This window comes from Pleurodeles waltl, chromosome 2_1 (assembly GCF_031143425.1).
Source record: "Pleurodeles waltl isolate 20211129_DDA chromosome 2_1, aPleWal1.hap1.20221129, whole genome shotgun sequence".
NCBI lineage: Eukaryota > Metazoa > Chordata > Amphibia > Caudata > Salamandridae > Pleurodeles > Pleurodeles waltl.
In genome coordinates, this window is record NC_090438.1 from 368,524,692 (window position 1) to 368,550,124 (window position 25,433).

At 39.1% G+C, this 25,433-nt stretch overlaps 1 protein-coding gene across 1 annotated transcript in view; it reads left to right on the plus strand.

The window, feature by feature from the left end:
* LOC138265066 (connector enhancer of kinase suppressor of ras 2-like) overlaps positions 1-15,327 on the plus strand; it is a 518,319-nt gene extending 502,992 nt beyond the window's left edge. The window contains exon 12 of the mRNA XM_069212618.1: positions 12,758-15,327. Coding sequence (XP_069068719.1) covers positions 12,758-12,973 — 216 coding nt within the window. The 3' untranslated portion in view covers positions 12,974-15,327. The remainder of the gene's footprint in view (positions 1-12,757) is intronic.
* The last annotated feature ends 10,106 nt before the right edge of the window (positions 15,328-25,433 follow it).

The following is a 25,433-nucleotide window of genomic DNA, read 5'->3' on the forward strand; positions in this document are numbered from 1 at the left end:
CTACTTTGGCTTTGTCTAGATTACCATTGACCTTCAGTGCTGGGCATGCTATGATAACCTTAGGTTTTAGCTTCATGAGAGCTTTAATTCTCAGAAGACTTCTTGCTATCATAAAACACACACACAACATGCTAAACACATACGTTATAACATGAACATGCTAAAGAGGCTTAAGTTATGCCTCCACCAATCAAATGTCTTGGGCGAGCCCTCTTCAGAAATTGGATCTCTAGATTTTCCTTCACATTTCGGGTCCAGCCCAAGGCATTTTGTGGATGTGTACATTTTCACTTGTATCATTTTGCATTGGATATTACTACCAAAACCAAAACAGTGCTCCTGTTCATGTTCTCCAAAGCTCCCAAGGAGGGGTTCTGTGAGTGGGACTGCCACAGTGTGTTTAGACCTTGTCATTATTGCTGCATTAGCATAACTGTAGATGCGTAGGTGAGCATATCCACAGGCAATGATCACCAATTCTGGTGATTGAGCTGGAGGCCGACAACATGCATGCCAAAAGAGCATGTAAGCCCTGAACTGCATCCACAGAACAATGATAGTATATAACAGCTGTTGGCACCTAGTGTTACTGCTGTGGCACTAGGGCCTTCATTATGAGTTTGGTGGGTGGCAGAGGCTGCCCAACAAACTCATACCGCCATCAGGCCGCCTGTGCAGCCAGAACACCGCCGGCCCTATTGGGAGTTCATTGCAGGGCCGGCAGGTGGAAACAGCGTTTCTGCCCACCGGCCCCGCAGCAAACAGGGCCTTAACATTGACGGCGGCTCATAATTGAGCCGGCGCCAATGTGGCGGTGTGCCGGGTGCAGTAGCACCCATCACGCTTTTCACTGCCCATAATTTGGGCAGTGGAAAGCGCAACAGGGCTGTTCATGGGGGCCCCTACACTGCCCATGCCAAGTGCAAGGGCAGTACAGGTGCCCACATGGTGACCCCAGCACCCCCTTTCCACCAGCCTTTGCATGGTGGGGCTACCGCGATGCAAAGGCTGGCAGAAAGGGGGCTCGTAATTCCCAAGGCAGCGCTGCAAGCAGCGCTGACCTGGCGGATTACAACCACCGAGACCACCTCGCTGTCGAATGGCGGGAACCTGGTGGTGCCGGTGGTCCGACTGTGGTGCTTTTGCCATCGTCGTGATGTCGCGGCCTGACCGTCACTTTGGTGGTGATCCAATAGTGACTCTGGAGGTCTGGTGACCACCAGGGTCATAATGAGGCCCTAGGTGTCTAAGTACAGAGCTAGCAGTCATCCAAACTCTTCACGGGGTTTCATTTGGAAAGTACGTGACAGCTGCCAGTGCATGAAAGGAGACTTTGAAGTAGTCTAATCTTCACCAAAGCAGGATGAAGGAAGGGAGAAAATGCTACAGGAGCACAAAAGACAATATTGAATCTGCTATTTCTGGGAATGTACAACTGTGATGTACTTCTCAAGTGAGTCCGCCATCAATGTCAAAATTATAATAATATTTGTGCGAAAATGTACTTTTTGTTGGATCACCCCTATTTTTTGCTGACTGGTTTTCCTGTGTTTTTTTTAACTCTACACACAGGGGTACTGCTGCCCAGTCCCCAGATTATGTGCTTTGTCCCCTAAACTATGGTGAAATTAGCTTACCCCCAGCTGGAATACTCAACTTTCCAGTTAGGCCATTGTATATGGTGCAAGAAAAGACACCACAGGCATGCAAGTTAAATGTCACCTGCAGACTGTAGCACATGTTGTGCAATCCACTAAGCTGACAAAGCATAAGTTCAGGCCTACCTTTTTCAGCTTATCCGCTGCAGCTTTTAAATCTACAGGAAAAACTGTCAAAATAATCCTTTTTGACAGGAAAGAACCCTACTTTTAAATGTTAAATATAAACCCAAAGTAGGCCTTGTAGCTCATAGGATATGGTGCCTTGTTTTTCAAAGTGGTACATATATAAATTAATTGTTGGCAGGGACCTACAGCGACTAGCCACTAAAACCTATTTTCACTCTAAAGATATGTGGCTGTCATATGAGAAAAAATACCAACCAGAATAAAATACTAATTCTGCTTCATCAGGTTTGCGATAAGCTACAAGGATGATCTAACCATTATTTTGAATGTTTATAAAAAAAACAATTTACTGGTAACATGGATTTTTAATAAATATTTTGGAAAAATAACTTTCAAAAATATAGACTTTGTCTATCTGAACAACCCATTAGGCTAATGAGCATTAGTCTGCTTTGAGATGGCCCCTGTCAGTGCTTCCCCTCAATGAGATGTGAAAACTGCTCCCAAATCAAAAGATTTAGCTTAGGCCTCTCAACATGAAGATGTAGGTATGTGGTTTGTGACTCTTCTCAGCACAAGAAAGGCAGCTGGGGAGGATACAGGAATTGTATTAAGTTCAAGTTAACCACAGTGAGGCCTGACCATTCATAGTTAAGTGAGAAGAGAGGCCTTAGTTCCCCTGGCCAATTGCAGCCAGCTTGGCACTAGCCCATTGGGAGGGGGAGCTGGTCCCAGAACCAGTTTGGTTGGGTTGAGGAGGAGGGGACTGCTGATTTACCTAGACACACCTATGACTGGATACAAGGAAAGTGCCATGATGGAGTTTAATCAGAACAGTGTACTGTGCAACATTTTGCAGTAAGTCAAACATGATGTGCTGTAAAAGTGGGAAGGGTTCCTCCTGGGAACCTTTTTACTCATTAGTTCGGGAGTGTCCAGGTGTCACCACTGGCTAGTGAAACCCCCAAGTGTGGTACCATACCCACAGCTCATCAAAAAACATCTACTGTTGAGGAATAATAGAAAAGGAATGGTCCTGCTGCCTATGCTCCTGTGTGGAAACCCAAGGAACTGGACCTGCTCCCACTGTATCCAGGACTCAGAAGTGGACTCCTGTGTGGTTACAAGGGCATAACAAGCTGCAAGAGTCCATTTTCATGGAGTGGTCAGGTGATCAGTGGCAACTAGATCTGGTCTAAACTCTGCTCGTGACCTCTGCTGGAGTGAGTCCTGGCCTTTAAGTGTGGTCCCTACGGTCTTTGAAACCTAAGAGGAGACCAAGAGGGACTGCTCCAGAAAGTCTGAAAAGTTGGGATTTTTTTAGACTTCTACGATCTCCAGAGCATCAAGAGTCCTCACAGCAAAAGAGTCTTATTGTGAGAGGACTTCATTGAATACAGCTATGTGTTTGCCTCGCTGTAGAATTTTGAGCTTCATAAAAAGTCCAGACGTAGAAATCTTGACTAGGCAAAGGTTTAAAAAGTATCTGACCGACAAGAAGACTTTAGCCAGTCGCAAAATCTGAATTTTCCCACTCAAAACATTTCCATCGAAACAAACGTCTTCAGCAGGACCTCATACAAAAACATTTGGAATTTAAGACTTCACTGGATACAGGCTCCGACCTTGTCCCACTGGAAGATTTCGACTCCCATAAAAAAGACCAAATCAGAAGGACAAACTGTTTGGTATATCCAACCTCCTCTCAATTCTAGTCAACCTGAAATCATGGCTAGGTTCTGGTCAACCGTGAACGGTGACCTCTGATTATTACTTTAGTTGTTCTCAGTATTTTTGAACCTAGAACTTTGAAAGATATATCTCCGGTTCCTCTTTTTGGATTTTAGTCTTTTGGTGTAATTTTTCTTATTCAAATTTTCTCTATTTTTATAAATTGGTTTGGGAATTTGTTGTGCTGTATTTTGACTTTTTTATTGGTTTGGTACTGCTAAATACTTTGTACACTTTTCCTAATAATAAGCCTGACTGCTTTGTGCCATAGCTACTAAGAGTTGAGCTCAGGCTTTTTTTACTGAACTTTTTTGTTGGGTCTGACACAACTCCAGGCTTATTACATGAGAAGGACTCATAGCCGCCACACACTAACTAATAACCCATTTTCTTACAATAATAATAGATGTGTTTTGTAGTGAGTCTCTAAGCCAGCAATGAAAACTAAAACTAGTCTATCTTCAGGCAAGGATAAAAATTAATCAAGAATAAATGGTTGAAAACATTCATAGTTTCTGACTTTTTTATTTCTTTACTTTTTCATTATTTACCCTTCATCTATAGCACACTATGTTGCCTTATGATTACCCTGAGCACCGAAACAGTATTAACCGACTGCTGAAGAGAAAGGGGTAGGGAGTCCAATTGAAAGGTTGGGGCCCATGTCCAATGTTCCTCAATCATAACACTTGGCTGTGGGGTGATCACTTAAAAATGATGTCTGAATATTTGAGTAATTGTGTTTTTTCTGAATTGTATATGGATGGGATTTGCTCTCACAATAGAGCTTAGGGCATTATATGGTCTGGGATTCTCTATCTCTAATGATCTTCCACATGTCCAATCCTCTTGAAAGATTGTTAGTAGATCAGATTGGCACAGGATAGATGACCATTTCTGGTCTGGGTGCAGTGTGGAGTTATTTTTACAAGTTATCTAGGCGAGTGGGTCTTAAGCTTTTGACTTCTGTGGAGCCCACTGAATCACATCTGGAAGCTAGAGATCCCCCAAGTAATTTCTACCAGTGACCTTCAAAATAATACACAAGGCTTAGATTAAATTTGGTCCATCATGTAGTTGTTTTTCCTGTTGCTGGCTCTAGGGTTGATTTTTCCTTATGCTGCCCATGTGATGTTTTTTCCACCCAATCAACAGAGCATTTTATGTTATTTTGTAAACTGTATTGTTAACTCAAAGTCCAGTTCTTGTGCCCTACTTTGTTGAACAAGCCCTTTATAGCATATAAAGATGGCCTCAGATATCTGCAGTCTCTAGCTATGCCAGAAATATGTGCATCTGTACTTATAATTGCTGTGATTAGATTAAGGACATGTTATGCCTTTTAATGAATGATTGCATTGTAGGCATTTTAATGTATATGTAAAATTATACGATTGATGTACTTGTATTTTTTAATGTGCAGATCATACTTATTATTGTACTTTTATGGACAACAAATTTGATCGAATAAAGATTCATTTGAATTTGAATTTGTACAAAACAAATATACAAACTGTAAAGAATATGAACTCAACACATCTACTTTCCTCTGCAACCTCATGTTTACAAATGAGAGAGTACACACCCTGGTTGTATTCATAAATCAATCTGTAATTAGGTGAAACCAGGGCTCTCAGTAGAAGTGGTAGATAAGAAGAAGTAACTGGATTTATATTGGTGCCAGACAGGCACAGGACAGGGCAGCAATTGAGCATGGTATGAACAGAGCTGGAGACTATGCAAGGTCTTTGTGTGAAAAGTTAACATAGACAGCAATTGCCTGCAAGCTAGAAGACCAGGTGCTTATTATAGTAGAATACATGCTGCCTACTGGGAAATGGTACTGTGTCTGTGGAAGTATTTTACTCATGCTGAAAGATGCATGCAAGCCCCTTTCCATTATGAGGTCATCAGAGTCTGCAAGTGCTTGCCCCCCATACACTCATAGCTCTCAGAACATTTACAGAAATTGTACTCTAGGTGTGCAGATGTGTATAATCTTCTAGGGAAACATAATCAGTTCAAAAGTGTTTAGTCAGAAGCTGGTTAACAGTTCAGGTTGAAGCATGTTTGAATGTGAACAGTAACTTTGCACACTCAAACAGTCTTTGTCCTGAACTAGTAATCCACTTCAGGCTAAAAATTTTCCTAAAGTGTTCTTGATTATTTTTTCCAAAATGTTTTTATTGATTTTGTCAATACATACACTGGACAACCAATACAATAGACTTGAAACAATTAACCTCGTATGAGGAACCACCTTTATAACATTATATAGCTCAAAATGCTGAAAAGTATTTACAGAAAATAATGGTTAGAAGTTGTATGAGTCCAAGGACCCCCTAAGTGGCTGCACAGACCCTCAACAGTCCACAGACCACAGGTTAAGAACCTCTTGTCTAGGCCTTTGCCTTAGTAGGCTTTGTGGAAGGGACCTTTGGATTTGATCCTGGCTTCTACGGGAACAGGTTGAATGCTTTGAAGGCAGGTTAAATGTGGTTGCATTTTTGTAGGGTTAAGCACATTCTGACTGCCTATTTCTGTAGTGTTTGAATTCGAGAAATGGGTTCCTTGGGAAGACATGTATAAATGATTTTGTAGAATTCCGGGTGTGCCAGGGCAATGGTTCTTGTGAGGCCTATGAATGCTCAGTTTAGAACAAGGGAAGGATTTTCTGAAGTCATGAGAGCTAGGCATTGATGTCCTTGATCAATCGACTGTCTTGGGAGAAAAGAGTTCAGAGTGAAAGATTATCCCCATGTTCTTGACCTTTTTGTTAATAGGTGGGGTTTATTGACCATAGGGCCAGATAAAGAGTGGTGAGACAGTTTTGATTTTGCCCCAAACATACAGACAAAGCAAAAGGTGATGTTGGTGAGATTATTAGGTAGATTGTCTAGCCAGAAATAAATTGGGGTGTCATCTGTGTACCTTTAGAAAACCACCTTGTTCTAGTTGAGTAGCTGAGTCCAGGGCAGTAGGTGTACATTAAATAGCAGGTATGAGAGGAAAGATCCATGAGGAATGCTCCAACCCCCTTCATAAATTGGCTTCCATTTGTTTTTCGTGATTTGCCAGTGCTTGCTTGGGCAGTCCATCAAGGTCATGGCATTTTGAGACTAGTTACATTTTACCATTGGTGTCATCATTGGGTTTCCAGAGTCATAAAATAGTCCTTTTGTTGGACTGCAGATGCAATGTGTAGTTTGAGGCCCTTTACATGTTGTTTGATGCTGCACTTTGCTGACATAATATTTGAATTAACCATTTATGGCTATTTGACTGTGAATTGCTTGAGGTTTGGATGCCTTTGCCTCTCATTAAGCTACAGTGCTGTTTGCTAATCACCCTCACCCGTTTATTTGTTTCACTTTGTGTTTTGATAGGAGGTTAGTTTTTTTGTTCACAATTTCAAAACATGCTCACATATATATGCTTTCCTAATGATGAAATGCAAATACTGATCTTTTGACAAAAGTTTCTTTTGTGAAATATCTTGCCTTTCATGTTCGACAGTTACAACTACAAGCTTAATCCTTGGACTTTTCATAATACTGTTCTTTGACGATACAGTTTATTAACTCTGCTAATACAGTCTGGTCAGAAAAGGGTCCCTATTCCGAACTTCCATAGATGTCGATTCAATATGGGATTTTCTTTCTAAGACAGCTGGAGACAACAAACACAAGTTAACTAATACCAAAACCAGTGTCTTGAATCCTCTTTTTCCTTTATCTTTCTAGCAGGGGGGAAGTTTGAAATTAGTGGGTAGTTAGACAGAAATGTAGCATCTGTAGTTGTTTGTTAAAAGCAGCATCTTTGAAAGTTCTGGGCACAACTCCTTGGCTGAGTGATGTACTAATCAAGTTTGTGGTGTCCTTCACAAGAGAAAGGAGAAATTATTTGCTGAACAGTGGTCCATTGGTGAACTGCATGCCTTTATCCTATTGCCCATGGTCAGCAACTCAAAGATCAGCTAATTGAAGAAGTGGTGCTGCAATGGGTGTGAAGGAAGATTGTGCTTGTATTTTGAAGACTGAGTCATGGGTTTTGTGGATTTTGCTTCAAAGAATTCTAATATTACTTTGCATTGCTGTTGGTACCTGCGTGGGTGGCTATTTAATACAGCACAATTCAACTGTTCCTAGTAGTAATGTAGATTTCCTTTTATTGCTTTGAAGTTATCTTTCTGTGTTTGGTGTAGTAGCCCTTTTTCACTTCACTTTTTTAATTGGGGGCCGAGTTTAGTTTAAGTAGTTTTTCAGTAAATGCCTTGATATGCACATTTTTCTATCCCCTTCTGTAGAAATAGCAGTTTATTACTAATGGTCTCAGACAGAATTTTGCGCCTGCCCCCAACAAGCCATGTTAAGGGTATTTTTGCATATGTAATCCAGCCCAGCCTTGCGTGAGGCTCTATTACATACAAAATTTGAATCTCAGAACGATACATCCTAATTCAGCTTATCTAGGTATGTTCCTTCATTTATTTGTGTATTTATTCAGGTGTTTTGTACAGTACTACCTATTGTCCTACTGCTGCTTTAAGGATTGAACAGAGCAGACAACCCCAAACAGAACTAAATCGGTGGAGGTCAATGAGATTCAAGAGAATGTAAGGAAAGTCACACATTATTCTTCAACTGCTGCCTCTGGTAGGCCCTGAGTCGAATGCACCTCAGCCTACTTCTGTTTTGGGAAGACTGACAAGACGTTCTCCTTGCTGTTAGGCCTATTTACTAGATAAGACACCTTCAGGAAAGTGTCTTGTGTTCAGTGTGATTATAAAAAGAATATGCTGTCTACAGGACAATGGAGAAAAGAACCCATTTACATGATGTGGAGTGTGTCTTATTTCACTGCCAATGACAATATATAAACTACAAATCATGTGACTGTAGAGAGGGGGGTCAATTATGGGCCTATTCGCAAAGGTAAATTTACAGGTGGAACTTTATTCATATGTAAATCTACTTCTGCACCAGGATGTAAATCTACGCTTACGTGGTATCCACCATTTCCAAGTGTAGATTTACACCTAAGACTTGTCTTACATATCTCCACACCCACATTTCATTTGGTGCCAGCATGTAAGACTAAATTGACTACTTGCAACTTTGCACATATAGGTGGAGATCTCTGCCACCATGATGGAGATTTCCCTTTGGTACAGTATAGAGAAAATTAATAAAGTTCAATAATTTCTTTATAAAAAAGACTTTATTGTAAAATATAATTATCAAATCATTTTTATAAATATTAAAAATATTTTTAACTTAGAACTTCTAAAACAAAATGTTACAACACATTACCTCTTCAAAATAAATGTTGGTGAATAATGAAGTAATTTAAATATGTTAATTTATTTTATAATTATTTATTTGAAAGTGAAAAAGCCCATACTCACTAGCATTTCTATTGTTAATTAATATTTAGATAGATTTAGTTTAAATAATGTAAATTATTTCCTAATTTATAACAGACGTTTTACAACATATTTTTTTTTTTCTTAATAGTTTCAAATTTATTACGAGTCACAGTCATACACAGGATATCTTTCAGCAAACCCCAATTCCCCCACCCTTATCCCTCAACCCGTTCCCATTATAACTCCCTCGCCCACTCTCTAAGTAGGTTGCCAGTTTGATTGTGTTCCGAGAGGTCTCAGTGTCTTTAAAAAATGTAACTATTCATTTTTATAACAATAACAGCACAGTTGTGATTGTTAATGTTGTAGAATGTTAAAACTATAAATATATATATATATATATATATATATATATATATATATAGAGAGAGAGAGAGAGAGAGAGAGATAGATAGATAGATAGATAGATAGATAGAGATATATACACATATATACATATGCTATATGTATATAGATATGCTATATATTTATATAGTAGTTATAGTTAAGACCTAGTTTCTATAGAAAAAAAGTTTTTTTGTTTTGCTAACAACTTTAATGCTGTTTGATGAATCTTCACAAAATTTTCCAAAAAACAACAAACGCCAATTCAGTTGCTGCCCAGAAAGTTACGCGGTGATCCATCAAGCGGGGACGAGAAAAAGGGGGGGTCCCAAAATGCGTTTTCCTCATTCATTTTTCCATAGGAAATCCGTATAGTAGTTTTAGAGAAATTTAAAGAAATCCAAATTTGTATGGAGACATGAAGGAATTGCTACCCCTCCCGATCTCGTGCTTAGATCACTTCAACAAGGAAGGATGTTGTCAGCCATGTTGGGACTCCGCTTCAGCCGAGTCACAGAAAAAAGGTCATAAATTAAGAAAAGGGGCCAGGGTAGTGTCACCCTGACCTTTTAGACCTGGTGGTGCCTCCAGGACTGAATAGCATTTATTTTTTTTAATTTGCCGCAGACTCGCGACGGAGTCATGAATCTGTGGCAAAAAAAAAAGTGAAAGGCAGACTCCCATGCTTCATTATTTTAAAGCCCCCGAGTGGGCCAAGTCCTGGGGGCATTTATGGAATAGTGCCAGGGTGCTTGGCCCCCTCCCACCTCCCACCTCCCAGGGGACTGCCACCTCCCCTAATATGCAGGGACAACAAGCCGCCCCTCTATCCCAGGGAAAACCACCTCCCTGAGGCTATAAATAAATAATATGCAGGGGGCCAACCCCGACTGCCCCATAGACCACTACCTCCCCGGGCTGTAAATACTTGTTATGCAGGGAGGGACGAGCATCCCCTCACTCCACCAGGGACCACTACCTCCTGTGGCTGTAATAATATGCAGGGGCCGGGTCACCCTCCCCCGCTGCCCCAGGAACCACCACCTCCCAGGGGCAAATAGTAAAAAAAAAGAATCACCACTTCCCTGGGGCTTCTAACACATTGAGGAGGGTTGCGTGCCCCCCCCCCTTGTGGAGCCACTGATGGCCCTGGGACCTCCATCCCTAAGGACCAGCTCGTGCTATGTCCCGGAGTGCTCACCCCGGGACAAAGCTGTTTGCTGTGGCTTGGCTGCAGCTTTGAAGCTGCAATCAAGTCACAGCAAACAGTCCACAGTTTGACAGCGGGACTTGTCAAATACGTTCCGCTGTCAAAAAGTGGATCTTTCATCTCTGTACCCTGCACACATACCTGACAGAGATGAAAGGTTTGCTTCAGCAACGCCGAGTTGCTACTTAGAGCAGCTCCTTGCTTGCTGAAGCAATGGGACCGCAGGGGAGGCCTTGAGGCTCTCACCGCGGTCCCAAATAGCCTGTAAAGGGTTTGTTATAAAATTTAATCAAAAACATTCAGGGACCTTCATACCTTCAAGCTGAGCATTTAGTTAAAAGATTAAAGGCTCATACTTTTTTTAAATAACAAATTCATTTTTCTTTTCAAATTGTACCACTATATCTAATTCTAAGTGTATCAGACATCAAAACTTTCTCTCTCTTTCAGTCTCTTTCTCCCACTCACACACCCACTCAGACACTTATGCACCCACTCACAGACCCACTCAGACACTCACACATCCACTCAGTGCCTTGTGCACCCACTCATAGCCACCACTCACAGCCCCAGTCAGACCCACACGCACAAACTCATAGACCCACTCAGACAGTTACACACCCATTCAGAGACCCACTCAGAATCTCACACACCCACTCACAGACTCACTGACAGCCTCATGCACCCACTCACAGACCCTCCCACAAACTGACGAACCCACTAAAACACTGATGTGTGCATTCTCACACCCAGACAGACACTCTCACAGGCACTCTCACCCCCAGCTACACCCTCTCACACCTGTTCTGACACCCAGAGAGGCTGCGGCCAACTTCCGCCATGCACAGCCAAAGGGCTGTGCACAGCATGGGGTTGGGTGGTTAGGGGGGTTGGCTGCAGGGTCTGGCTCCAGGCCTGGTCTTGCAGGCAACCACCCCTACGCATGGGCAAAGGCTGTGCATGGTGCAAGGTTGGGTGCTTATAGGGGGTTGGCCTCAGGGACTGGCCGCATTATTAAAGTATTGTAAGGAGAATTACTATATGTTAAAAAAAAACATAGAAGTTCACTGAAAAAAACAAAGGTTACAGGGGCGTTATTGTTAGGAAGCAAAATAAAAAAAAAATTGAAAGAAAATTAAAAAACTAAAGATTACAAGGACGCTATAGTAAGGCTCACATTTTAAACATATGAAATCATAGAAATTCACCAGTGGTAGTTATAGTTACCTCAGGTAACTATAACTCGTGCTCTAAGGTAACTATAACTCATGCCCTCACCATGCACTGCTGATTACCCCACAAATTACGGCACTCATGACATCTTTGATAATATCATTGATATTATCGATGTAATATTTGCAGTTAAATATCTAATGAAAAAACTGTGCATGACGGGGGTGCGAGGTATATTTACTTTAGGGCATGAGTTATAGTTATTTGAGATAACTTTAACTATAACTGGTGAATATCTATGGTTTCGTACATTTAAAATGTGAGCCTAACTATAACGTCCCTGTAATCTTTGTTTTTTAAAATGAATATATACATATATATTAGTGTTAACATTTATTTTATATTTCATTATCTTAAATTTATTTCCAATGTAGTCTTATTTAAATTGCTGCATCCCTTGTACCTGTAAGTGGCCATATGTGGTGTGAGACGTCCTCCATTGCTAGGTTGAAGTACATTTCTGTTTGTTTTGTGACCTTTAGAGATGTAGTAACTTTAGAAGTGTAGTTTGTGTATACCATTGAGGTAACTCTTTTTGGGGTGTATCTTTCGATTATCATGTTCTTCTCTCAAATCTTCCTTGTATTTCCTTTAAACCACTCCCATTTTTGATTAACTATTCCCTATGTTCCTACCACTACCCATGGTCAATCTACATAGAAAAGATGGGAAAGACAAACTTCTCTGCATGTAGTTTTGGGAATACCATTTTATAATGTGTGCATTCATAGTATGTGAAGTTATACTACAGAATTACAGTTTGTGAATAAAGTCCTACGTGCCCTGCAATATTTCAAAGTCCTTGCCAAATTTACATTTTCCTGATCATATGGTCCACCTTCTTTGGCAACAAGGACATTTTTGAGGCAATGTTTTGTAATCTGGACTCCTCTTGTGTTAGATAGGCAGCTTTTTATACTGGTCCTGTTCTTCTTACAGTTTTGTTACCTTGATGACCTTCAGCTTGCTAAAAAATACATTTTGGTAAATAACTTTAGACATTGCCAGAAAGTCATGTATTTCCTCTCCTTTCTCATCCTATAGGCAAAAGAAGGGGACCTAGCCATTATCAACAACCTACTGGAAGATCCCAACTTGACTTCAAAGAAATTCAAAGAATGGAAGCAAAATAACTATGAGTTTTTCTTGGACATCTGTGAATACAGCCCTACCATGAAACCGCAGAATGGTTCTTCTGAACTTGTAGCCACAGCACTAGTGCTGACACATACACATTCATTCATTGAAACGCACGTTTGACCAAGACTCCACATCATGGAAAGAAGCTGGATATATGACATGTCAAGCAGTGTGATATTTGCAAAGGATGTGCTCAGTAGTACTGTAAATACATTGAATATGAGAATAGTGCCACAGGATGCCTACAGCATTGCATGATAAGACAGTATTAATCTGTTCTGAACATTTTTGTTTGCTATTATCATATGATGTGTATATCCAGATCAGCATTATAGGGAGAGATAGGAATGGAAGCATAAATGAAGATGAATACTTTTATTCTAGTACTGTATTGAAGTAATGGCTACAGTGAAAAGCTTCAACAGACATTTTATATATTTAGATATATATATAAATATATATATACATACAGATATTCCTATGTAGACACTTGTATCTATGTATATAAAATGTACAATGTTAGATTATAGTTACATGAAACAAATATTCCTGAGTTGAGATCTTCAGTAGCTTTTTGATTCAGGATAGGTACAATAGCAACAACACAGAGAGTCTACGTTCACCACTGTTAGTATTCCACGTTTGATTGTCCCAGTATTATAAGATGCAATGCCTACCATTCCAACAAAACATAAGAGGAGAGGCAGAATTACAAGAAAAAGGGAATCTCAACCCCTATAGTGCCTTAAGATGTACAGTGTGCATCCTGTAAAAAGACGTTCACTCACATGTCCCAATGGAACTGTGTGTCCAGCTACTCTCCTACCCTGCCGGAAGTGTTCCCCACCTGTTCCCAGGTACTGATGAGAGTTCGAGGGACACATAAAATGGTAAAACAGTAGTACTGTCCTGAAAATGAAAAATGAGTAACTATCAATGAACTTGCCGTCTTATTCCTAATTTGATCTTGTACTCAGCTACATTTTTATCTTTTTGTTTAAGCCCTGTTAAGCTTCACAATGTGCAAATATTTGGGAAAAGACACAACCTCTCATTTACCACACATCCCACTACTAGAGCACCTTCTCTTCTGTGTAAGTTAACCACATTTTATGAGGTCATTGTTACTACGTCTTTGAATGGTGCCAGGGTCTTTTGATTATTTAATGTTTCGGGTGTTCTCTGAAGTTTCTATTGTTTCATGACACAGTTGATATGATAACATTTGAAAACATTGGAATAATTATGACCCATGTGGTATGTTCAGTCTACCTTTAAGACTTAAAATGCACGGCACTATCGTTTCTTGGATTGATCAAGGACTTTTTTTAATTTAAAAAGTTTTAAAGCAGTTCTGCTGTATTACCATATTGTGTACTTAGTTGATACTTAGCCTTTTACAGCATGTTCAATAAATCAATGTGTCATATTGAGACTCACAGGATTAGGCATAAAAAATGGTAGGCATTGCAAACAGAATAAATCCACTGTGAATTTATTGCCACGAGCCTGTGAGTTGCAGCACATAGGAAGTTTGTTTTTTTGCTTACAACACGTCACAGACCCCGTGATAAGTTTTCAATGTTTTTCTTTTCAAATGTGCTTAAGAAGTAACACCACTCAAATTGCAAAATGTAAATTAAATGTTGGAGAGGAATAGTGGCATATTACCTTTCTAAAATACTATTGTTTCCATATTTTGCCAGAATAATTACATTCCTCCGTTGCTGACAAAAGTATTTCTTTACCATCACAAAAGATATTTAAACCAAAAAATATCTGTGTAGCAAAACCCATACTTCCATTGTGACAGCCTATTGATGTTCCAATGAAGACTTCATATAATTGAAGAGTCTCACAGAAACTAGTTCATAATGTCTTTTCCATGGGTAATGTAGTTCATAAAGTCTTTTTCGGGAGTAATGTAGATTTACGCCTGCATACAGTTGCAATGAATGCATGCATAACGTTTACATATTTAACAACAGTGAATTGATCATGAAAGTATGCTTGCAGGTGAGACGTACATTAGCGCATTCCGCACAATGCCTGTGTACATGATGCACATTTCATTTCTGGCATAGATTTGAAAGGTTGGTATACCATTCAGAGTGTCATGGGAGTGGCCCAGGAAATGTAATGCAAATTAGGTTTCTGCTCACAGTGTATTAGCTTGTTTGGGTATTTACAAACAAGCTAATACATTGGAACAGTTGGTCTTCACACAGCAGAGCACCTTATTCACTGTGATATGTCAAAATATTAAGAAATTGCCTGCCAGAAATATTGTGTTCAAAATATCATTACAAAAATATTGTCTCATTGGTTGTAGATGTTCTATTATTGACTCCAATGGGACGACACTCAGGACACAATAGTTGCATCAGACGACATTCTGATAATCATATTCTGATACACTTTCCTAGTTCACTTCTAAGTGTTTTCGGCGTAACTATTTCCCAAATGTGAGAAAGTGCACCCAATCAATACGCATTTCCCAGATCTGCATGGAAATTTAATTTTTAGAAGAAAAAACATTCTGCTGTTAAAACACAATAGAAGTCAATTTCACTAACTCTACAAAAATATATAGTACAATACACACAAAGAATTTTGGAAATAGCTGTAAGCTATTCAATAGGAATTGATACCTTGCACGTACAGGTGTACTTCACAGAAGAGAATTAATGGATTGTGTCTGGATACTGCAAAACAAAAGTGAAATATGCATATCCGTCAACATAAAGTGGACATTGCATAACTTTGATACATGTTCATACCACCCATTCAGATGATACTGCAGGTGCTTCACAGCAGCTGTTCTCTGCAACTAAATTAGCTTCTGGTGCTGGCTGTGACATACACGGAGGTGCACTCACTTTATTGCAGACAACGTAAAAGGGAGGGAAAGTTCTTTGGACCAGACATTAGTGTCATCCACTGTTATCATGAGGTAATTCTTGCTATAGTTGATAAGCTACTGCGAATATTTGCTCATTCAGTTGACCTCAAATGTGCCTTCAGCATTGAACCATTCACAGCATGAGGACTGTGAATGAGCAGGAGGTTGCCAATCAGACCACAGCAACACCTTTCTTTATTTCAACTACAAGAATTCCAAAGAAAAATAGCACCTTATTGATTACTGCTAAGGACCAATAATACTTCCACCAACAGAAGCCGGAGAAGTCAGTAGAAAATAGTGTTGAACAGCTGCAGGAACTTGCCAAACACAGGTGAGAGAATGGGGGAAAGTATGTTAATGTAAAAACTATGTGAGCATTTTGGTAAAATCAAATAGGAGACATCCTTTCTTTCCAAGTGTTGTTCATCTCAAAAATATACAATGAGAGGAACAATATACAGATGTATAAATATATAACATATAAATAATTTCAATATTTTTCTACAGTAGCTAAGAGTTAATGTATTATAGGAGAAACACCATCTATGAACCACGCAAAGGAGTGAAATGGAGAGACCACTTCTGAGTCTGTACTGCACGTAAGCAGTCCTGCCATGACCAAAAATGGTACAGTGATGTTTTTGTACGTTTAGAAATATGTAAATATATTTATTACTTTTACCCTCTCCAACACTAAATTTTAATTTTCTATTGCATAGATTAGAGACTTTTTGAATCAACAATTCTGTGTGTGAGTCACGTGGACTATGACAAATTATTGTGGCCTATTCTTCAAGACACTCATTTGCTCCTGCATGATGAAATTTGACGTGCTTCCCTGAATTAATATATGCCTTAAAATTTGAGCCAAGGGCCTGAAATGAATTCCTTACCTCCTTGTTTTTTTAACCATTAGTTCCCCATTCCATAAGTCTAGGGCGCACTGCCTGCTTTTTTTGTTGTGGTGCATTGAAAATTAGAACAAGATCAAAGGTTTCCGCTACTGTAATAATTGGCCACAGCTGCACTGAGAGCATTAAAGAAGAAACAGGAGGGTACAACAAGCATTTATCATTTATATGAGTGGGACTATGTGTACTTAGGGAATTATAACTGTGGATCTAATAACCTACAAACTCAAGATCACAAAGTTTACAAAAAATAGAATTTTTAAAACGGTTTTGTGTTTGTTTAACACACAGTTATATACAATCAAGATACATAGGCTTAACTCACTCACTGGTGCCTCATGTTCTTCTGAGGTTTCTCAGGTGTGGTGAGATACAGCTTCTGAAGATTCTCCCATTTCAAGTCTGTTGGGTGTGGCAAAACAGCTTTCTTGGGTCCTTGGCCCAAAATTATCGGATGGTCTCTGGCATCTTCATGGTAGCACTGACTATCTTCATTTTATTCAGCTCAGAAGACCCATCCATTCTTCTAATCTCTTTCACCCTGTTCCGGTTATCCTTCTGTTAATTTATTAGATGTCTTCCTCCACACCATAATTTGCAGATGTTCATGGTTGTTAGTTTAGCCCCTTAAAATAAATGGATAAATACCACATACACACACACACACACACACACACACACACACACATGAAACCCACCACAGCCATTCAGTCCCACCCTTTTCCAATGCCACAAGACTCTTGTGGGAGTCAGTGCTGCTCCTGTGGGACTTCTGTGGAAGTCCGAGGGGTCCCGCTGACTCCCACAGGACACCCAAAGGATCACAGAAACCCAAATAAAATATTTCAAATATTTGGCCCCAGGAGGATTCCTCTGTAATTCCGACACAAGGTCAAGGCAGTAAGGGGTCCCCTACCCTGCCCACTTGTACCATATTTGGTTTTTATCTTCAGGAAACAGGGAGCAAGTCCAGAAACATTCCTCTTCATGTTGCAGCCAGCTAATCACAGAGTGAGCTTTTGCCGGAGCGAGGGTGAGAATGGGAAAACAAAGTCCCCTCAGCCAATCACATAGCTGTAACATTTGAAGTTGTGTTATTGCAGGATTCTCATGAACATCCCATGAACCTAACCATCCCGATATACAAATATTTGGAACCTTAATTTCTCAAAAACTACTGAACAGATTTACACCAAATCACAAAAAGCACGCTTCCTGGACTGGGATCTACATTTCGGTCAAATTTGGTGTAATTCGGTTCAGCTGTTTTCACTGTATGGCTGTTCAATTTTCCTATGGAAAACTGCATGCCAGAATTGTGTTTAAGGAACACCCTTTGTTGTTTCCTGCTTGACTGATCACCCAAAACTATCCAGGAAGAATTTGAGGTGAATGAGCTTTTTATACACACACACACACACACATATATATTATATTATATTACACATTCTAGTGGTCAGTCCAACGCCCAGTTGGTGGTGGGGGTCACCATTTTGGAAATAGAGGCCACTCCATCAGCGGGGATATTAAAGTATGCTTTTATTGTAAAAAAAGCACTGCGTTTCGACTCACCAAAATCTTGTTCAGACCCACATGTATGTAGGCTCCATGACTGTGCTATGAAAATAAATATTGTCCCCACTAACATTTCTAATTTAAAGCAATTGTACTAATAAACCCACATTCAAAGTTGTTGTTGCTATGATACAAACCACTATTTAATGCCTCATTGATTGCATGTTACAAATAGGCTGTAGATGGAAACCATCTATCAACAGGCTTGTCATGCACTCAGAGCCTAGTCTAATGTGGCGTCTTTTGATAACAATGATTTTTGCTCAGGAGATTTGAGCTAAATTTAATCCTTGTCACATGTCTTTAGGGATTATCTTTTGTAAACAAATTTAGAGAAAGTATATCATTATAGAACCCCTTACATTCAATGACTATGGTGACATAGATGGGCATTACGATTACAAAATCTCATACATCCAAAAGTTTACCAGTCAGAAGCAACCAATCTGAACATAACATGGATTAACCACAGTCTTCCACCCCACATAAACACTATATATACAAATCTTTATTACTATTGTGGGAGTTGCTTGTAGGTGCCATAGCAGGTAAATTACAGGAATTCAGTGTTTTTTAAAGGTTGAGGTACATCTCAGGATCTTGCACTTCCTCATTTAAAGTAGTTTGTCTTGCTCACAAAAGTTATCAGAGATAACAGTACTACCATCTTGCTTTGTAGGCTAACTCCTTGGTTCACATGGTCCTCTTCTCTGTGCTTCTAACCATGCATATCCCTTTATGTAGGCTTGGTTGGGAGGACAATGATTTTTCTCATGCTTGATATCAAAGATTTGGAACTCTTCTTCCTACACCTAACTTTCAATAATTCGTGCTTCCAGAAATAGCTCAATCATCCAACATAACCAGTAAATTATGTGCATCACCTGATGACTGCTAACGCCAGACACCATTTCATGTAGTAGAATGTCCTTTAAATCAGCAAGTTGATTTTTATTATATTGCATTATCAAGGTAACCTCCACACTGTTATGGTTAGCTGTTGCTTCTCAAACTGTTCCATTAGCATTATCAGTCATGCTATCACCTTTTACTAACCCCAAGTGGTTGTTCTTCAGAAATAATAAAGCAATGAAAAAACATGTAAATACAAGGTGTCTAGGAACCTCTTCTTCCAAGGGTTTGGAGGCGGTAAATGTAACTGTTATAAATGTCATAGTGCTTCAAGTGCAAAGCAAGGAATCTGGGATGCAATGCAATCTGAGATTAACACATTCCTTAATGGCCTAAAAATAACACACAGGTGCTAATACTGCATCCACCATGATTCACCTCTGTCATATTCAGATTACACTCATATGTGCAGCAGCTGCTTTAATCTTTTTTAAGGTTAGAGAGGTGGGTGCAAAATTAAAAGAAAACAACACTCTAAATCAAAAATGACATACATTTATACAACAAAAGAGTCTAAGACATTCTTCCCTGAAAAATTAGAAAATAAGAAAGTAACTGTGAACCACTAGGGTAATAACAACCTTAGAGATAACTATTCACAATCTAACTTGCCATATTTAAAAATATCAAAACATATTAAAAAGTTGTTTTCCTCTGTGAATTCTTCTGTTATTCTCACAGACTGGTATACATCATCTAAAAAAAATGCAATATTTGTTTTTCCTTTTCGAGGAGAGTGTTCTAAGAGCATTATGGCCCCTCTGCCTCCGGCCATACCAGCATCTTGCTACAATGCTATATTAATGAGTTTTAAATGTGCCCAAAATAGCTTATTTCTATTATCTCTCAAAAACATTTACAAATGTTATTTCATAAACAAAGCTTTGCAGTGATGCCCTGTAAATACAAAAGTACAGAGAATGCCTTAAAAATGCCTGTTCACATGCATGCTTAAAATTTAAAAAGCATGGATTGGAGTACATGGCTTTGATGAATGACTCAGAAGCTCGGTCGAAAACATATTTAAAAGTACTAGCCTAACTGGATACAATACATCAGGGTTACATAAATGGAATATATATGATCCAAATTAATAACACCAAACTGTTAATCTATAAAGGGATCTTCCACAGTCTGAAATGGTCAATTAAAGCACTATGACATTGCTGGGTCCAAACACAACCCTACCTCTGTCCAAATGCAGTCTTCCATCCTCCACCACTGTATTCCCTTGATTTATTTTTATCCACAGAAACAGAGAGACTAGGAGAGGAGATGGTATAGCCCTAGTTCACACTGATGAGCTAAGCTGCACTGAATTACCCAAAAATCTTTACTCACCCTTTAATTGGATTGTATTCTAGTACTCAATAAAGCCTGAGTGCCCTGAATACATGCAAGCTCTGGACCCCAACCAGATGGTGAGCATCCTGATACTCAGAGGCCTGACCTAGTTCTTACATATGTTATAGAAACCCTTTCTCGACAGTGATAACACAGATCTGCTAGACCACCTTTTATCTCCCTTCGCCTCTCAAACCCTTAATGCTGCTCCTCTCCCTACTGAAGAGAGTTTTCTTATACTTTTCAATGTGACACTACAGAAATGTTAGCAGCAAAGAGTCTGATGCAACCTAATGAGCTGCTTCAATAAACCCTTGAAATGCTGCAGACCACTAATCTTTGCTAGGGAACATGTACTGCAACATATCAGCTTCATAGGACATCCTAGTGCAGGCTTAAATAATGACCCAAACCTGGCATCAGATTAATCAACATGTTCTAGAACAGGGATTTGTGGTAGACATAGCTACAAGATGGAGATCTTCAATTTTTCTCAACAACTATTCAGCCCACGCATTCTTAAGGACAAGCCATGTGCCAATAGCTTAGTGAAGATTTACTGCAATGTAAACTCAAAAATAACCAAATCCAACATGAAAATCCCAGATTCCTTGCTCTACGTCCTAACCATTATGACATTATTAAAATCCAAACTCTTAAGAAAAGAGGCATTGAGAGTGGCTAACAAAACAAAGTCAAAATTATCTATCTTGCCTCTGAATCCATACCTAGCATCAAGCACAAAACTGTTTCGCTCCTTCTTCACAGTAGACATCACAATCATGATTGATGGTTCCTTTTCAAGCGGAGTTGTTCCTGGTGCTGAAAATCCTGCCATCATTACTCCCCTTTAGAAAAACCCTTTAGTAAAAACAATGAGAGACAAAAGATTTTGATTAACTACAGGTTAATCTTTCTAGCACGATTAGGGAAATTGAGGTAATGACATTTAAAAATATACAGAGGTGAATAATTTGCTCACTATCAAGAGTGTTCAGACTTTTGAGGGGCACTGGATCTTCCCTAGCCAACAGTAGAGAAGAGATCCTCCAACACCTGGACAAAGACAAGAAGACAGCCTTCCAGCCTCACTGCTTTTATTCAGCCACGTTGTAGCTTGAGGACCATGTTATATTACTACAAAGGCTAAATCAATTAGCATGACTGGCCAGTTCCGCCCTGGAATGATTTAATCCTTTCTCTCAAACCTCAGGCAATATATAAATATCAAGTCAGTGAGGTATGCTAAAAAAGCACAGCAATTTTTTGTGTGACACTAATGCAGCACTCCATAACTGATTAGGCAGATCTTACTAGGAAAAAATAAAAGCAACGTATTTTGCGTTTATTGCCGTTCCTAAGTCCTAAAATGACACTTTTGGGTCCCTCTGAGAAAAAGGATGCATTTCAAAGTCCCGTGCCTCATACATTTGCTAATTCTGACATACTCTGTTTAACCACGTAACAAAATATATAAAAGTAAAAAAAATTGATGCTAATCAGCAATCAACTCTTTATTTCCAACCCGTTTTCAAACTTTTGGGGTGTAGAAAAATATTACTGTAAAAGCTGACAATCTCCAGAATCAGCTCAACTCAAGACTAGGTCTCACCCAACCCTGCTTTTCTTTATGGAACCTCAACATGCATACCCCTCTGAAGAGCCCCATCTAGTCTCCATTCATTCTCAACCGTTCGCCACACCTCAGCACACTCAGACCCGCCGTTCTACTCCTACTGCTAACGATCTGATCTGGCCTACATGCAACCGAGCTAAAAAGTACAAACTAGTGAATAATGACTTTGGCAGCCTGCAAAAAGTGATGAGTTATAAATATTTTTTTTTAACATTCACTTTTCAAAATGAGACACCTGGTTTTGTTGAAAATAATTAGTTATCCCAATGTAACAACTTTAATGAGCAGTATAATGTTCATATTATTAATTACCTTTGATCAAAAGAAATCTGTTGGGATTTGTTGAGGGCTGTAGGCCAAGTTTTCAACATCAAAAAAGGAGTATTATTTATTAGGGTAATAGACCCACCTGCTATCTATAAAGCTTAGAAAAAACAAAAAATGCTACCATTATGTAAAATTGTTTTTCATATTTATGTGACATATTTGAATACTCGGCTGGTTTATTCAGAGCACCACTCAAAAAAGGAAAGTAAGAAACCTGCTTGAAAGTAGCATTGTTAGAAATGCATTTTGTCTGCAGGCCACTGGTAAAACGGGGTCCCTTACTGCACCACCGTCTTTTATGTACAAATGGATACTGGAAAGTATTTTTAGTGTGGCGATGACTCACTATGCAGGGTAAATTCATGCTAAGTAGAAATACAGCGTTCACAGCGACTTGTTAATTTGTACCTTGAGCGTGAGAACAAAGCTTAGACTCCGCGTTGACGAGGCGTGTCTAGCACTGGGGACTTCAATATCATGGGGTAAACCTAATACATTCCATTGCACTTCCTACCAGTGGGAACCGTATGTATCCTGTCATAACCCTGTCCCAGCCTACAAAGCTAGTTTGATGGCTAAAGAAACAACTAAGGTGCAGATTTAAGAGCCCCTAGCGCCTCCTTGCGCGATATTAGCATAACTTATTTTACACTAATGTGGCCTAACAAGGCCAAAATCGCTGTGCCAAATTTACAAACTGGTGCAATGCATACATTTCGCCACTTTGTAATCCTTTGTGCTACATTATGCCTTAAACATGCATAATGTAAAAAGTGGCTTTCCCCCTTTAGGGGGGGCCACAAAAATGGCGCAAATAAATCGAAGAGATTTTTTGCGTCATTTTTTTCTGCACTTTTAACGCATACTCAGAGCAGGCGTTAAAAGGAGGCTCCCATTGGTTTCAATGGGCCTCTGGGTGCTTTGCAGGATTAGCGTCATACTTTTTTATGCTAATCCTGTAAAGCGCCGAACTACCATCAAACATTCTGGCACTAGTTCCCTAGCTACCACCAAGGTGCGTTATTTATTAAACACTGTGGCATTAGGAAGGCGCTAAGGGGCGCAAGAAAAGTGGCACTGCACTAGGTGCAGCACCACTTTTCATAAATATGCCCCTAAGTGTGACTGTATGTGATAAAGGATTATCGAGGAAAAGACACATAACTTGCAAACATCTATGTTTATTTACTATTGGATGTTTTTTGCATCCAGAGGAAACCGTGAAATAGACAATGCAGTACCTCAATAGGGGGTTATTCGAGGGTTGGAATTCTGAATCACTAGGGCAGTGCACTGCTTCTCCTCAGTTGTTGCTGTCAATTTGATTAAATGCGGTCATTTCATTGTTTCCATTCAAAAAATACATATTGCTCCTCCATGGATCACTAGTTTATTTCTGTTTGGGTCTTCTGTAAATAAGAATAACATTATCATTTTTGCAGCAATAGGAGATTATATACCAAATTTTCACTAGGACTGTTTTGAAGACCTGAACCTTATCTAGCACATTGTACTATATGTAAATCAAAAAGATTCCACTAGTCACAGGCACATTTTAATGTCAAATATGTATATACTAGAGGCTGAACTGTTACTTATACAGGATTAAAACAGTATGTTGGTATTTTATACTTTCATTAACAACATTATGTTTCTGTTTGTGGGAAGTAAGTGTGCTGTAATTTGATAAGAAAATACTCAGCACATTCAGCAAACATTAAATGGGCTGAAGTGAACACGGGCACATGGATGGATAAAAAAAATCCTTTAATAAAATCTAAATTGTTTCAAAGTAACACACACGTGTGTGTGTTTGATGTGTGTGTGCATGTTTGTGTGCATGTGTGAAAGTGAGGAACTCAGAAATGCACAAGATCAGTATACTGCAAATCATCCAGTAGGTCCCAAATGACTCATATGCACAAGGCGACAGGCTGAGCATCTCCGTCAAGTCAAATTTTCATAAATATATATCTCACTTAACACCCATAACATGTGTAATAAGCTGCTTGACTCCATCCCCAATTTAGAAATGTACCTGTAAACCATACACTGACGGAAGCTATCAATGATGGAACCCGTTGTGCTTGAAATGATAATTTCATGAAATCAATGTTCACTGGTTATATTATCTAGGTAATCCATAACAATATTTCTCAGTACCATGCATTATATATATATGTTTACATGTCTTTATAGGCATATGTGCATATACATATAGTGTGCACACATACCTAAAGATTTGTGTATAAATTGTTATGAATCCTAGAACTGAAATGCACTTTTCATTCTTCATTTGTCAAAATTGTGAACTCCAGTACATCTCCATTATCAACTATGAAACAGAAAATAAAAATCCTATGCACATTATTATATTCTAAGGGATTTGAGTATAAGATATTAGCTAAGCACTTACGTTGATGAATGAGAATGTGGTTTATTGTACTGACAATACCTAAACATGAAAAAGTTATATTGGTTCGATGGATTCATAGTTGACTGGCAGACTAACATAATGTTCATGCTCAATGCCTGATGTCTGAAAATATTGAATATGCTGAAAGGCAAATTATAGTAGCAAACATCACATTTGATCCAAAAGGAAAGGACATGTTAGGCATTTGTGTAAAGTATATTCTGCTAAAAGTAATGATGCATTTTACATAATAAATGCATAGCTTACACTTGAAAGGTATGCATGTTGTATGCAAACACAACTGGATCATTAATTGTATGAACTGCACCTGACATTACATTATTTTTATCTTTATCTTTAGCCTTGCTGCTGAAGAGGGTAAATCAGTAATTTTGCTCTGGATAGCTTGATTGACAGTAATAGATAGATACACATCCACTGACATTTAACTAGTCTCAAAAATCAGCACTTACATTTTTGAGGATTTAAAATTCGATATTCTGATGCAATGTTTACATTTAGTAACATTTTGCAATTCTGTGACTAGAAGGTCA